The following is a 17,124-nucleotide window of genomic DNA, read 5'->3' as shown; positions in this document are numbered from 1 at the left end:
TCCCCGTGGACACAGACAATGCCACTTCTGGTCTGTATTCAGAGCCCCGGTGGGTCGTAATTTCAATTCCCCGTGGACACAGACAATGCCACTTCTGGTCTGTATTCAGAGCCCCGGTGGGTCGTAATTTCAGTCCCCGTGGACACAGACAATGCCAGATCTGAGGGCTCGGGTTGCAGGCTATGCCAGTAATATCAATCTTTACACTGGAATGTTCACCGGGCAGCCAAGCAGTCGAGAAAGCCTCCCCCACAAGAAAGATAGCTGATTCCGCCTTGGGCAAGAGGAGAAAAGTGGACAATCGGAACTCTTTTTAACCTCTCTTCTTTGCCCAATACAAATCCTAAATTTCTCCCCCACTCTTACCCCAGAGGGAGTCCTAAACTCTGCACAGGACCTCAGTGGTATTCCCCACCAGGGAGAAAGGTTACATCATGGAGTCTAGGCCAGTCAAAACACCAAGGGCATAGATGACCAGGACTTCAAAGGCTTTGGAGGGTGGGGATGAGGGTAAGGGGTGGTTTATTCTGAAAGGGGCAAATGGCTTGGTAAATCGGATCATTGATATTCACTTCAGAGGACCAGGTTTTTATTTTTCTTTCAAAATCCAGCATAGAAATGAGAGAAGGGATCTGAAAATCACCAAATGCCCATCACCACGAATTCACCACCAAGAGGGTTCTCATGTCTGTAGAATGGCCATCCTAACCAGACACCACCGGGGACTCTCCCCTCTTCACCACCACGCACCTGGCACCCTGCCCCTCCTCAGCACAAATCCTAGTTGTGAACCTCTTACGCAAACCAAACAGCCTGGTGCCTGGACAGAAGGGAAAGAGTACAATTTCTCATGCCAAGACGCAGGCAACAGCACCCTTCCCTGCCCACGATGCCCAGCTCCTGGCCCCATCTCATCTCCCACCCATTCCAAACTCCCCTTGCTGAGGTTTATCTTCTGCCAATTCCTCTTCCCAGCTCATTTTTAGGTTTATTTTCACCACCACCCTACTTATTCCATTTTCCTACCATGTCCTACTTCATACCTCTCCACAGTACATAACCACAGAAACACAAAATGCACACACAGTGGTTAGAACATAAAGGAGCTGTACCTCTGACTACCCACAATTAGGGAGAGGAGGATGCCAGGTATTCCAAAGGGGAAATGGGGATGAGCTTTCTCTTTCAGCATTACTACATAAACTTGTATCTACATTGAGGGTAAAATGGGCTTCTCTACATAAGCCAGGATTCCTAACCACATGTTCCTGCAGGAAAATGGGATACAAGTTCAAACATACAAATTAAAGACCATGGAGTCATGAGTTGGGGACCCCTTGCCACCCAGGAATGGAACAAATGGAAAATCCCCAAACTGATTTAAGAAATAAAGAACAATTAATACATCCATGAAATACTATAGTTTGTAATGTCTGTTACATTCATTTCCAGATCTAGAAAAAAAGGTATAAAATATCTTTACTAAAAGATTTCAATTAATTTGGACTTTTATTTTATTTTGGCTCTTAGTTCAACATTCCCTAAAGAAAAACTTTAAAAGACAAAAAGCTTTCAAAAGCTACCAAATGCTTTTAAGAAGGCTAGTTATCAGAAGCTTGTCCACTGAAAGTGTCAGCTTTTCAGCCAAAGCCTACTGAATACTCCAAAACGATGGAGTACCAAAAAAGCAAAACAGAAGAGTGCTGGAAGCCGTCTACCGGCTGGCTTTCCTTATCTCCCTATGCCGGGGAGGTCAAAATTGAGAGGAAATAAGGCTCAACCCTTAAACAATGCATATGCACCCACTCGACTATTCCTACGCGGTGTATGTAATTCCAAGAATTTACATTAGCTCAACAGATCTCTGGAACTGGCGGAGGGGGCGGAAAAAACCTCCCAAATAGAATTCAATTTGGCAAAGCATTCCTACAAGAGGCACTCAAGTTTCACTTAGAAATGGAATGTCATTATGTAAAATCTTTCGGGGTAAAAATCATTGAAAACATATTCTTACCATTCTCATTGGGCTCTGCTGCCTTGGACACTTCTCGGAACGGGATTATAACTGCATCTCCAGGCACTCTGGGGCTTTCCACATACTTGGGCTTCCTGACGGGACCTGCAGTGGAAAAGATCTGTGTGACTAATTTTTTCCAGACGCAAACAAAGCTTCGGCATGTACAGCGTGTGTCCTCACCAGGACCCAAATATGCCTCAAGGAAGAGCCGGCCCCTTCTCCTCCCTTGAACACACACACGGTCATTTCAGTACAGACGTGGGAATGTCCAGCCTGGGCTGCCAAAGCAGGAATGGGTAAGCTCAGTTCCGAGAATGTCAACTCTGACAAAAACAAAACAAAACAAAAACAAAAACAAAAGCTGCTCTTTCGCTGTGAAGACTCTATAGCTGTCTTTGGTGTACATCAAGGAAGCGACTTTGACATGTTCAAACCTGGACAGCTTCTGGCAACGGGCTTTTTATTTGGAATTTGTCTCTAACTGGGACAAAGACGAATGGGTTGCTTGCTATCTCCAAAGTCAGGAGGCAAGGATTACAAACAGCCAGGCTGTCCCATCAACACACTCCGAGAGCATTTTATCACACTGGTGACGCACTGCAACTGTGTGGGGCAGAGAAGGCGATGGCGTTCTTGGCACATGACAGAGCCGCCTTCAAAAAGGCACAGAAGCCGGTCCAGCATGCGACTCGGGGACACAAGAGAGCCTGTCAGTCCTATTTCTCACCTTCCCCTCCACCTCAACTTATCATCGGAAAATCTGGAGTTCTCAGTGAGACTGAATTGACCCCTCACACATCGGTGGTGGCAATGAACAGGGGCGGCCACTTCGGAAAACAGTTTGGCAGTTCCTCAAAAGGTTAAACACACAGTTATTATAGGTCCCAGCAATTCCACTTCTATACTCACACATGTTCACACAGGAGTTTGCACACCCATGCTTCTGGTAGCATTATCAAGAGCCAAATTCCCATCAGCTGATGACAACAGAATGTGATCTAGCCATACAGTATTGGGCAACAAAGAGGGATGGAGTACTGATTTATGCGACAGGAGGAAACCTGAAAACACGATGCTACGTGAAGGCAGCCGGTCCCCACGGACCACGTATTATAGGGGTCCATTGGTACGGAATATCCAGAACAGGCAAATTTATAGAAATAAAGAACGAATGGTTGTCAGGGGCTGAGGGATATGCAGGCTAGTGGGGTGACGGCTAAAGGGCATGAGACTTCTTTTTGGAGTGATTAACATGTCCTAAAATTAGTGGTGATGGCTGCACGACCTTGGGAATATACTAAAAATCGCTATAGTGTATACTTTTTAAATGCGTGGATTGTAGGATATGTGAATTATATCTAAATGAAGCCACATAAAAAAAAGACTGCCCATCCTGTCTGTTCCTTTCAAACATCACATTACATCTGGCCCAGAATCACCCACTTGACTTTCGTTTTCCTTGGTTGCCTTCTACTTAAAGTGCACTTTTCACAAGGCCACAGAGACAGGGAGCATTTCACACCAGTAAGGGAAAAGCTGGTGGAAAGAGTGGCAGACAGGGGTCCACAGCCCTCCCTCGTGCTCAGCCCTGAGCCACAGCCCCGACCCTCTCCGGCCTTGGCTCCGTCACCGCACACTGAAACGGTGGGTCAGGCGGATCCATGAGCATCCTTCTGCATCAAACATCTTATGCGTCTAAGGAGTTCCGTTCAGAGTGTGGTCTGTGGTGAGAGATGCTGCCATCTAAAGGCTTACTGCAAAAGCATCTACATCAGTATAAAAATAATCCAATTCCCAGCCGCCTACAATGTACTACACATTAAAACAGGCTACATTATCAAAGAAGCATATGGTACTTGACAAACAGGGATATTATTTCAAACTTTAGAAATCATGGTTTTTAAATGGCTAACACAGTATTCAATCACATGGCTGTCTCCATAATTTATTTAACCCTGTCAGAAAGGGGATTTTTCAAAGGTTAAATTGGAATGGTTATAGGGGAAGGGGGAGAATTCACAATATGAACGTAGGACGTAGGCTATACAGCAAAATACAAAGCATACTCAGATTTTATCTAGAACATACACATATCCCTATATAAATATGCATGGAGAGAAGACTAGGGGGAGGGGGGGATAAGGGGAAATTTAACATATTTGCTATGGAGGAGCCAGAAATTAGGAAGAAGGGCTCTAACAGGGCAGGAGGAAATGGAAGCAGGACAAGTACGAGAACCTTTCCACACTTTTGGTTCCTGACCTATTCTCTGTGGTTTAAAAAAAAAAAAAAATCACAGGCATCTTCCCCCCCCACCATCTGCTGTCTTCCACTTAAAGGACTCAGGGGAGGTAAAGCCCTTTATTATTGCCCAATGATTCAAATTGCCCCAACCAGCAACATGCCACTGCTCAAGAGACACCTGTAAATTTCTGCTCACCTTAACTCTTCGGGGTATAGTAACAGCAAATCCCAACAGCAGCTCTATTTACAGGCTCCAATCTACCTACCCCATATATCCTTCAAAAATGTTCTCTAACAGTAAGTACTCTTAAAACGTGGGCTATTTCACATGGATGTACAATGGTTTTTATGGAAATGGCTGACATCGAACCGCAACATCACCCAGAGCCTTCAGAAAGCATCCATGCCCATCCATTTAATGGTCTATCACTGTGTTCTGCTCAGAGGCCAACTGCTAACTGTAAGAAATACTTGGCATTGAGGAGTCAGAGTGTTAAGAGCAGAGCCTCTGGAATTGGGCAGACCTACCTAGGTTCAAATATGGTCCCCAGCCTCCCCAACTCAGGCCTCAGTAATATCACAGAGATAAAAGATGAACAAGTAAGCCTCTTGTTCCAAGTGGAACATCCATGAGAGCAGAGACAGGTGGATCTGGTTCCCAGGCTTAGCACAGTACCTGGCACAGTGAACAGTGATGCTAGATAGGAAAGGAGATATGGAATATCCCAAAGTAAATAGAACGTGTATTCAGTGATCACACAAGGCTAAGCCCTTACATACATTAATTCATTCGGTGGTAGTAACTTTGGGAGAAGAACACTACTTCCATTTTTAGGTCAGGAAACTGAGGCTTTGTTTGTCATGGCCTACACATGGCAAAACACTAGTTCTGTGGTCCATGTAGTTTGAAGCCCATGTACTCAACCAACACTCAGCACTGATAAAAGTGGGAAACCCAGATGAAACATGCAGTTCTAGAAAAGGCCAGAGCAGCAGAACCTTCCACCACCACCTAGTCATCCATGAACCTTAGGACAGTCAACAAAGATTTTATTCATACTTGTCTCTGATCATCCCTTTTACTAAGAATTGAGATATTATAAAGTGATTATAGGCATACTTGAAATATTGCAGATAATGCAATAAAGTGAGTCAAATGAATTTTTTTTGTTTCCCAGGGCATATGAAATTATGTTTACACTGTGGTCTGTTAAGTATGCAATAGCATTGTGTCTAAAAACAATGTGCATACCTTTAAGAATTATTTTATTGCTAAACAATGCCAACTATCATCTGACCTTTCAGTGAGTAGTGATCTTTTTGCTGGTGGAGGGCCCTGCCTTGATGTTGATGGCTGCCGACTGATCAGGGTGGTGGTTGCTGAAGGTTGGGGTGGCTGTGGCAATTTTTTAAAGTAAGAAAACAATGAAGTTTGCCACATCAATTGACACTTTCATGAACGAATTCTCTGTAGCATGTGATGCTGTTTAATAGCATTTTTACCCACAGAATTTTTTTTTTTTAAAGATTTTATTTATTTATTTGACAGAGAGATAGAGAGAACAAGTAGGCAGAGAGGCAGGCAGAGGGAGAGGGAGAAGCAGGCTCCCCGCCGAGCAGGGAGCCTGATGCGGGGCTTGATCCCAGGACCCTGGGATCATGACCTGAGCCGAAGGCAGCCGCTTAACCAACTGAGCCACCCAGGCGCCCTGACATTTTTTCATAATTAGAGTCAAACCTCTTAAATCCTGCTACTACATTATCAATTAAGCTTACATAATATTCTAAAATCCTTTGTTGTCATTTCAACAATCTTCATGGTATCTTCATGAGGAGTAGATTCCATCTCAAGAACTATTTGTTTATTTGTAGGAAGCAATCCTCATCCATTAAAGGTTAATCATGAGACTGCAGCAATTCAGTCACATCTTCAGGCTCTACTCCTAGTTCGAGTTCTCTTGCTATTTCCACCCCATCTGCAGTTACTTCCCCCACTGAAGTCCTGAACCCTCGGAGTCCTCCATGGGGGCTGGAATCAGCTTCTTAACTCCTGTTAATGTTGATATGTTGACCATGTCCCATGAATCATGAATGTTCTTAATGACATCTAGAATGGTAAATCCTTTCCAGAAGGTTTTCAATTTACTTTGTCCAGATCCATCAGAGGAGAATCACTATCTGTGGCAGTGATAGCCTTATAAAATATATTGCTTAAAGAAGACTTGAAAGTGGAAATCAGTCCTTGAACCATGGGCTGCAGAATGGATGCTGTGTTATCAGGCACAAAAACATCGAGCTCGTTGGACATCTCCATCGGGGAGCTCTTACGTGCCCAGGTGTGTTGTCAATGAGCAGTAACATTTTCAAAGGAATTTTATCCTGAGTAGTAGGTCTCAACAGTGGGCTTAAAATATTCAGTAAACCACGTTGTAAACAAATGTACTGTCATCCAGGCTTTGTTGTTCCATTTATAGAGCATAGGCAGAATACATTTATATTAATGCTTAAGAATCCTAGGATTTGGAGAATGGTAAATGAGCACTGACTTCAGTTTAAAGTCACCAACTGCATTAGTCCCTAACAAGAGACAGCCTGTCCCCTTTAAAGCTTTGAAGCCAGGCATCGACTTCTCTCTCATTATTCAAGTCCTAGATGGCATCTTTAGGAACCAACCTCTATTATCATCAAACTTTTCTTCTATAGCTTCCTCATCTCTCCTCAGCCTTCACGAACTGAAAAGAATTAAGGTCTTACTCTGGATTAGCTTTTGTCTTAAGAAAATGTGGTGGCTAGTTTGATCTTCTATCCAGACCACTAAAATTTTCTCCCTTTCAGCAACAAGGATATTTTTGGGTTCTTATCACTCATGTGATCACTGGAGTAGCACTTACAATTTCCTTCAAGAACTTTTCCTCTGCGTTCACAGCTTGGTTAACTGTTTGGTGTAAAAGGCCTGGCTTTCAGCCTATCTCAGTTTCTGGTATGTCTTCCTCACTAAGCTTAATCACTTCTAGCTTTTGATTTAAAGTGAGAGATATGTGACTCTGCCTTTCACCTGAACACTTAGAGGACATGGTAGGGTTAGTAAGTGACCTAATTTCAATATTGTTGTGTCTCAGGGAATACCGAGGCCCGAGGAGAGAGAGAAGAGATGGGGGATTGGCCATTTGGTGGAACAGTCAGAACATACCCAACATTGATCAATTAAGTGTGCGGTCTTATATGGGCACAGTTCATGGCACCCCAAAACAATTACAATAGTAACAAAGATCACTGACCACAGATCACAAAAATAGTAATGAAAAAGTTTGGGGGCGCCTGGGTGGCTCAGTCGTTAGGCCTCTGCCTTTGGCTCAGGTCATGGTCCCTAGGTCCTGGTATCAAGCCCCACGCATCGGGCTCCCTGCTCGGCGGAAAGCCTGCTTCTCCCTCTCCCACTCCCCCTGCTTGTGTTCCCTCTCTCACTGTGTCTCTCTCTGTCAAATAAATAAAATCTGTAGGGAAAAAAAAAAAAGAAAAAGTTTGAAATATTGCAAGAATTATCAAAATGTGATGCAGAGACATGAAGTAAGCAAATGCAGTTGGAAGAACAGTGCCAACAGACTTGCTGGACACAGGGTTGCTACAAACCTTCAATTTGCAAAACCTCAACATCTGGGAAGTGCAACACAGCAAAGTGCCATCAAACGAGGTATGCCTGTATAAACAACTGCTCTCCAACATGATCCACCTAAATTGTTTTCTACAAACAGCTGAACCTCAAATGTATAAAACAAGAAAAATGTGTAACTATAGGTTTTGTTCCTTCCTCCTCTCAATTGCTCATTAGACAATCTTTGCACACTTTCCATTAAACATAGCACATGAACACTCGTTTGCCTTTACTCCTTTTCAAAACATCATTAAAGTTGCAGGAAAGGGATTTGAGAGAGACTGATGGGCAAAGGAGAACACCACAGGCAAGAAACCAAACTTCTGAAAGTGGGAAACAGTTTGCCAAGGAGCAGTGAATTGGGCGGGCTAGAAGAGGTTGGCACTGGGGTAGGCGACAGGACGGCTCAGCCTCAAGGCACCTCTGAAGGCAGGGGCATGGATGGGGCCACACAGGATCAGGGCTTGAGAATCTATTTAAGGGAGAGTTAGACCCTCAGAACCAGGAAGCATTCCCTCTCTCATCCTGGAGGCTGAATTTTTCTCTGGAAAGGCTGAATGCCAAGACCACAGAGACTCAAGAGCTAAACTCTTGAGTGCTAAACTAAGAAACTGGGATTAAGAAAAATTCCACATGCAGATTGGTGGACCCCAGATGCACCCCCACCCTGAGCTGTGAGATCAGGGGCAGCAAGCTAGCAGACCATGGCAGAAAGACATCAGAGGATTCCACTCTGGGGAAAGTCACCAAGAGAAAAGACCAGTAAATAACCAGTTGGGGACATCCCCTAAAAGAAATGGCAGATCCCTAACCAATCACGGTATCACAAAGCCTGTCCTCAACACCTACCCAGTGCTTTCAATCAGCTTCTTTGCTCTTCAGATGTGACCTAGGATCAGACAGTCGAGGAAGACCCTACCCTGAAAGACAGCAACTGAAACAAGAACGGAACTGTGAGGAATCAGAGAAAACAGGAGTAACACCCTTCAGAATAAGAATTATTGCTTCCACCACCCAAAAGGCTACCATGACAAGGGGCACCTAGGGTCCACATGGTGGGCAGCTGAGCAGACTGACTGAAGGATGAGGAGAAGAGAGGCCACGGCAGTGGGAGCCATGTGACCACCAGGCACCCATCTTACACCTGAACTGCTATTAAACCACAGTGACACTGATTTCTATGCCACTGAAACAAACTCCCCTAAAATGAAGGGGCCACCTTGTCAAGAGGGACCCAAACTGAGAATTCCATTTCCCCACCACCCTCTTACTCAGGGGATACTACTGCCCATCACCTTTCTACACACAGCTCTGTGTTTAAAATAAAATGCTCAATGTTCCCAAGCATAAGCTACCTGAAAGTAAAATAATCTGCCCCCCCCACCCTTCGCTATCAGGTTAATCCCCACAAAACAACCAAAATATAATACTACGTAATAATTACGCAGAAAGCATGGTATGTTGGCTACTATGTTTGGTTTTTTGGTGGGGGAGGGAGGGCAGAAGGAGAGAGAGCCTTAAGCAGGCTCCATGCCCAGTGTGATCTCACAACCCTGAGATCATGACCTGAGCCAAAATCAGGAGTTAGACACTCAATGGGCTGAGCCACCCAAGGTGCTCCTGTTGGCTACTAGGCAAGCGTTCCTTAGAAACAATACACGACTGTCAGGTATTAGCTTGAAAATCAGCAAGGGGAACCTGGCTGGCTCAGTCAGTAGAGCATGTGACTCTAAATCTTAGGGTTCTGAGTTCAAGCCCCATGGCGGGTGTAGAGATCACTTTAAAAAAAACAAAAACAAAAAACTAGTGGGAAAATCAGGTCACGTAGAAGCCAACATGTTTCCCTGTCACAGCAGCCTCATGTCCCGATCACTCCTGGGCAGCTCACCCACAACACTGGCACAAAGCACGTTTCAAGCTTTACTGTGTATAGAGATCACCTGGCGGGGGAGGGGGGGTTTCTTGTTAAAATGAAGATTCTGATGTCCTCACCAGGTATGGCTGGGACCATGGCCATACTTCAGTAGCAAAGGTATCAAGTAGGACAGCACAGGCCACTATGGGTGGGGCCCCTAAGGAAGACCACTCTTCTCCCGTTAGGTCTGAGCAGGGTCTAGGGTTGTGTGGTTGGGGTACCAACTTGCCCAGTTTACAAGGTTTTAGATAAATGAGGATTGTTCTCAATCATAAATGGCAATCGTTCTTGATCATAACCCATTTCATAGCAACTCTGGATTCTTTACTTCATCCAGATTCCCCCACGGCCCACCCCCATTCTCTACTATGTGATACAGGGGAAGGGTCCTCAACTTTAAAGAGAGAGGGCGCTGAAGATCGACCGACACAAAACATGCCCCAGAGACGTTAAACAGATTCCCGGTACGAAGCTTGCACGAGAAGAGCTCCTGCCAGCTCTTTTCATTGCACAGAAGGGCCTGTGTCTGTCTGGGAGGGGGATCAGCAAACCTCCCTTAATCACTTCAGTGGACAACCTTGGAGGCAGGCCTTCTCCACATTCAGTCCTCTGCCTTTATGTAGATCACCAAATATACTTTTCCCAGCGGCCAGTTTTCCTACTCTTTTTGACATTTTAATCACACAGCTGACTATTCTGCTGCTTAGAAACTGCCATATAAGGAATATTTTTTAAAAGGAATGGCAGAAATAAACCAAACTGGGCTTTACCTCCAGGCAGTGAAAGACAGAAGGGCAGGGGTTACTTTTCATTTCTGAGTGTTTCAGTTAAAAATAATTATATATACCAAAGCAATATTTGGGACGCAGAACACCTGAGGCTACTTATTGCATTTAAAGCAGGCTTACATTTTTCACAACATCTGGAGACTATGAAAAGTGACACTCTATTATCAATCATTTTAGAGATTTTTTTTTTAAAGCATTTTGAACTTTCACAGAAAAGGTTCCTGTCAATTTTATCTGGTCTGGGGTTTTCATTTTACACTGGGAAATGTTCACAAAAATAGAGGAACAATAAAAAGGAAAAGAGAATTTTGGGGGGTGGGAAGCTTTATCACTAAAGCAAATGTCATTAAACAGTCAATTCCCAAATGGTGAACTGTGGCAAACTAGCATATCACAGTTGTGATTTTTAAAGGGCATGATACTGAGAGCTTCCAATGTCTGACCCCTCTCCCTCCTGCACCCCAAAACGCAAGTGTTGAGGGGAGAAAGAGACACACACTTGGGACTGAGAAAGGGGGAAATCTGGCCTGAGGGCATGAAGGGAACACCACAGCTGGGATCGGGCTGTCCTGCCTCCCTGCTGCTTTGCCCTATGCTGAGCTGAGGCAGGGCAGGTGAGCTAGTGGGATGACCACAACCCTACCTGTGAGGGGTGAGAGCTTTTTGGGAGGATTCACTTTGAGGGAAGAAGGAGCCAGAAAATGAACTAACCCAGTCAGGAAGCCTCGCCCCGAAGGGAGGGTAATATCAAGCACAGTGTGTTGTCCATCACTTGGATTTCTCCCACAAGAAGCTGGGAAGAGACTGCAAATAAATTCCTAAAATGCTGCTTGAGATGGCTCTACTCCACGGATGGACAGAGGCAGCAGAAGGCCCCCCCCACCCAACATGCCTGGGTACTGGGAGCTGATGAGAGGCAAGGCACCAGGAGAAGTGCCTCAGCTGCCTCAGCAGCAGCCTCTCTGGTCTGCCCCCGGGAGCTTCCAGAAACTTCTAGAAACACTTTTACAACAGCCTGGAGCCTTGTGCAGGGAGAGGAGGACAGTAAGTCAGTGCAATCTGAGTTGTCACTACTGTGTGTAACCGCCTCCATACCCCAACACAGGTAAGGTCTGGGGAAATTCAGACTAATTCTAGGGAAGAAAAAAACAGAAGGGGAGAGGAAAACAATGGGTCACCTGCTAATGGTGACTGAAATAGGAGAGTTACCTGACATGACTCTCTCTCAATAAGCCTCCGTTTTCCTATTTCGAATACCTTATTTTTGAAGGTACATTGAGAAGGGCGCATTCCTTCACGCAGTGCACGAGGCCCTGTGTGATACAAATATGCATTGCCATTCAGGCACTTAAATCTAGTAGGAAAACAGTTTCAAAATGCAGTCATGTTCCCTTCAATAAATCAGCTCTAAAATAAATGTTAACAATGATTTGTTAACAATGATAGTCTCAGTTTGTAGTGTGCATGTTTACAGCACTACGAGTATAATAAACCCCTAGCTCAACAAAATACCCTGAGTAATGTTTCCACTTTCTTCCAATGCAGTCTGATCTGTCGTGCTATTCCTACACTGAACCTGTTTTTATACATGAAAGCAGGGAAATTAATTCATTCAACCTTACTTATTTACTCAACAGGTATCCACTGGCATCCACCGCATGCCAGGCACAGGGTGAGAACAAGACATCAACACGCTCTCCTGAAGTTCCCAGATAAGGGGACAAAACTCTATCACATTGATTAAATTTTATTTCCAAACACTTCAACATAAATAATGTGATATAAATGTGTGTCAGGTGCCTTTAAGCTACTGCCCCAAAGCAATTAGTTGTCTTAATCTGGAATACAGACCCCAGAGGATAACTAGTCTTTTTTTTAAGATTTTATTTATTTGAGAAAAAGAGAGAGCAAGCGTGCGGAGAGGGAAGGCAAAGAGAGAGAATCTCAAGCAGACTCCATGCTGAGCGTGGAGGCTGACACAGGGGCTCCATCTCATGACCCTGAGACCTTGACCCCAACTGAAACCAAGAATTGGGTGCTTAACTGACTGAGCCACACAAGTGCCCTGAGGTTAACTAGCTTTTAAACGAAAGGCCAGGGGCATCTGGGTGGCTCAGTCAGTTAAGCAACTGACTCTCGATTTCAGCTCAGGTCATGATCTCAGGGTCTTGAGATCAAGCCCCGCATAGGGCTCTACCCTCAGCACAGAGTCTGCTTGAGATTCTCTCCCTCTGCCCCTTCCCTCTGCTCAAGAACACAAGCATGCATATGCATGCACTCTCTCTCAGATAAATAAATAAAATCTTTGAAAAAAACAGGGGTGCCTAGGTGGCTCTGTTGGTTAAGGGTCAGACTCCTGATTTCAGCTCAAGTCATGATCTCAGGGTCGTGAGATCAGCCCTGCATGGGGCTCCATGCTCAGCAGGGAGTCTGCTTGAGATTCTCTCCCTCTCCCCCTGCACCTCCCCCTTCTTGCTGGCTCACGCTCTCCCTCGCTCTCTCTCAAGTAAACAAAATCTTTAAAAATAAAATTTAAAAATAAAACAAAATAAAAAGCTACACACAAGAGCAGACCACCACATGTCAGCCAGCTAGCCATCCTTACCACAGTCACACAAGGTAGCACAAAGTTAGTTGAGGTCAAAAATGGACTTCCATACTGGCTAAATCACGGACTTTGTTAATCAGTATTATGGGGTTATTGGAAATTTATTTTCATTGGTGAAATTCATATTTTAGTTAAGAGGATTAACCATACACATTCTGGAAACACTCTGGCCTTTGTATGACCCAGGTATGAAAATCTAGCAGACCCTCAGAAAGGTGCCCTAGGCTTCATAAATAAAGGACCCAGGTCCGGCTGCTGCTTCCAGGGAATTATTTGGCCCCAGTGCAAAATGGCAGATAACTGAAATTCTGTCTGTGGTAGGCAGAACCTTTAAAGATGTCACGCCAAGATTCCTGTTCCCTGGTTACCAAACACAATCTGAGTACTGCTGTGAAGGGGTCCTGCTGATGGAATTTAGAATTAAGGTTACTAATCAGGTGACCTTAAACTAGAGAGACTATCCTGGATTACTGGGTAGACCCAATGTACTCACACGAGCCCTTAAAAGCAGAAGAGGAAGACTGTAGAGTCAATCTTCATTTCACACGCACATGTGATGCCCCAGGGGCCTTCCAGAAACACTTTTACAAGGGGCTTGTATAAGGAGAGGAGGATAGCATGTCAGTGTAATCTGAGTTATTACTAATGTGACCTTGTCCATAACGAAAGAGTAAGAGGTGAGATAAGGCAGAATTTGGGGGTGGCGGCCAGAGAGACTCAAAGCACAAGGAGGATTCAACCCTTCTGGACTTGACTCATTGCTAGCTTTGAAGATGGAAGGAGGGAGCCATAAGCAAAGGAATGCAGACAGCCCCTAAAAGTTGAGAACAACCCCCAGCCCCGGGGACCTTGCTCCTACAGCCACATGGCATGGAATTCTGCCAATGTGAACAAGCTTGTGAGTGTCTCATCCCCTCAGCCTCCGGAAAGGATGCAGCCTGGCCAACATCTTTAGTGGGCCTTGGAAAATCAGAGCAGAGAACCAACTGTGCCACTCTTTGTCTGGACTTCTAACCTACAAAACTGTGAGACAATAAATTTGTTTTAAGCGTATGTGTTTATAGTAATTTCTTAGGGCAACAATGAAAAATTAATATATTGTCTCTAAAAGACTATCATACTTGCTACAGGTAACCATGAATGCAAGCTGCTGTCAGGGCACTAACCCCCTAAAAGAACCACGCTGGAACTTTACTAGGCATATAAAACAGGTTATATGGTTACATGGAGCCAGCCTGCTGTGAATCTACATGCAGAAAGAACCTTGTCTGAGCCTTGTTTTCATTCACACCTGAGTTTATAGGGGAGAAATCTCTAGCCCTCACCTCCTTTAACTATTGGTAGCAATTACATAATTCACCATAAAGATCTAATGCCCGAAGTTGGTTTTTATCATGCTGATAAGAATCATTAACCAAACCATCACAAATAAATGCTTAGCCACAAATCCTGGTTTTAAGATGTCCCTAGGAAAAAAGTCTGACTCCTTCTTGGAATGGTAATTTCAGAGTTTCCCTAAGGAAGTAGGGAAGAAGCCCATAAGAGAAAGGGTTCTCCTGTTACTCACACAAGCAGGAAATGAACCCTATGCCGCGTGTTGAAGTACCAACTCTAAAAAGAGGGAGGCGGCATCCCCAAGAACTTTCTTTCCCTGAAGGTGCAGACCAATCATGTTCAAAGTACGGTCCCTAGAGCAGGAACAAGAGCATGACCAAGGATCTTGTTCGAAATGCAAACCCTCAACCCCACCCCAGTGCAGAGTGATACTGATCTGCACTCAGGTTTGAAACCCACCGGGTTAGCCGGTCCTGTGTAGCTATACAAGACCTTGCCCAAGCCCCAAAGCAGCTTACAATCAAGTACAAAGATCAGACAGAAACAGCCACCACAGGGGCCAGCTACCAGTCACCCAGGTGACTTGGGAGGACAGCAGCAGTAGAGGCAAGTGCAGGGAGGGAGGAGCCCACGGGGCATCACACCAGACAGTGCACAGAGGTGGGGGAGTGAGTGTTCTCCTCTTCCCTTTCCAACACAGGATGAAAGCTGCTTGAGGAAGAGCACCTTGCCCCTTGTTGGCTCCCTTAGAATACTGTGTACTCAAGGAGTGCACAGATACTAGTTCTGACAAGAAAAAGTTTCTGCTCTTTAATTGAATTACACCTATTCACTATAAACTAATAACTTCTAAGGAACAGCCTGATTTGGGACCATTTTTCAAATATTCAGCACAATCATTACTATGGAATCCTGTTCTAACCTCATTTACCCTTTCTGTCAAGGGTGGGGGAACTGGGGGTAAGGGAAGAGGTGGGAGGGAAAAGGATGGGTCCCAGTCCATCCACAGGTTCCCACCTGTTGGCAGGTGCTCCATGAGCCCTCCCTAACCGTTCAGGAGAGGGCAGAAGAGCAGTCCTATGCCTCACTCATCAGCTCTCTTCCTGATTCCTCCATAGTGGCCAGGTCAAGACTTCTCCAGTCTCCTCGAACAAACCTCGGACGCACACCCCACCCTCACCCTATACGGGAACCCTCATGGTCTCCATCACAGAGATAACGGCATCAAAAGGAGCCACCTGAAACTTTGTTCAGCAACATCCTCCCACTTATTTGCAATGCTCCTCATCCCGTCACACCCAGTAAAACTAATCCTTCCATGTTCTTGGTGACAAGATCAAGGGCAAGAAAAGGCAAGAGATTCAGACTCCAACAGTTTCTATAGAGAAATAACGGAACTGTTGCTCTGGATAAGAGGGTTTATAGGCTTAATAAGATTAAGTCAAAAGATTAGCCACGGATATTGTTACAACCTGACTAGGTTGCACTGAGACCATTAAAAGGGTCCAGCTCTGACAATGAGTCACCACTATACACCTAGCAGAATGGTAAAATTTAAAAACAAAAAACTGATGAGTAAAAACGGATGGTGAGGATACAAATCAATGAGAATGCTCCCCCACTTGGTGGGGATGCAAAATAGTACAATCACATTGGTAAAGAGTTGGCACTTTTATATAAAATTAAAATTAAACACACCATGTGACCAAGCAATTCCACAATGAGGTACTGACCCAAGAGAAATGCCTGCATGTACATGTTTATGGAAACTTTTTTTTTTTTTAAGATTTTATTTATTTGTTTGACACAGAGAGAGAGACAGCGAGAGAGGGAACACAAGCAGGGGGAGTGGGAGAGGGAGAAGCAGGCTTCCCGCCGAGCAGGGAGCCTGATGTGGGACTCGATCCCAGGACGCTGGGATCATGACCTGAGCCGAACGCAGACCCTTAACCAACTGAGCCACCCAGGTGCCCCTGTTTATGGCAACTTTATTCATAATCAACCAAAAGTAAAAACTACTCAAATGTCCTTCAATTGGTGAATGGGTAAACTATAGTATATCCACACAACGGAATGATACTCAGCAGTAAAAACTAAAATGATATTGATACCCACTACAATAAAAATAAATTTCAGGGACTCCAGGGTGACTCAGTCGGTTAAGCGTATGCCTTCAGTTCAGGTCGTGATCCTAGGGTCCTGGGATCGAGCCCCGCATCAGGCTCCCTGCTCAGCAGAGAGCCTGCTTCTCCCTCTCCCTCTGCCCTGCTCGTGCTGTCTCAAATAAATAAAATCCTTCAAAAAAAAAAAAAATGAATTTCAAATGTACTATACTCCATGAAAGAAGCCAGACTCAAAGGCTGCATACTGTATCATTCCATTTATGGGACATTCTGGAAAAGGCAAACTATAGATTTAGGCAACAGATGGGTGGTTCCCAGGGAGTAAGGGTTGACTACAGAGGAGAAGCATGAGGGAATACTTTGAAGGTGAGGGAGCTGTTCTGTACTTGACTCTGGTGGTGCTGATAACATAACTCCATGCATTTGTTAAAGCCCATAGATC

General features: G+C 44.8%; 1 protein-coding gene across 1 annotated transcript in view; it reads right to left on the bottom strand.

The window, feature by feature from the left end:
* The window catches only part of TANC1 (tetratricopeptide repeat, ankyrin repeat and coiled-coil containing 1), a 153,271-nt gene that overhangs the window by 84,457 nt on the left and 51,690 nt on the right, over window positions 1-17,124 (bottom strand). Inside the window, exon 3 of the mRNA XM_021703271.2 lies at window positions 2,015-2,119. Within this exon, the coding sequence (XP_021558946.2) occupies window positions 2,015-2,119 (105 nt within the window). The remainder of the gene's footprint in view (window positions 1-2,014; window positions 2,120-17,124) is intronic.

The sequence above is a fragment of the Neomonachus schauinslandi genome, chromosome 3, assembly GCF_002201575.2.
Source record: "Neomonachus schauinslandi chromosome 3, ASM220157v2, whole genome shotgun sequence".
NCBI lineage: Eukaryota > Metazoa > Chordata > Mammalia > Carnivora > Phocidae > Neomonachus > Neomonachus schauinslandi.
Note: the sequence above shows the minus strand (reverse complement) of the source record. Positions and strands in the feature narration are given on the sequence as shown.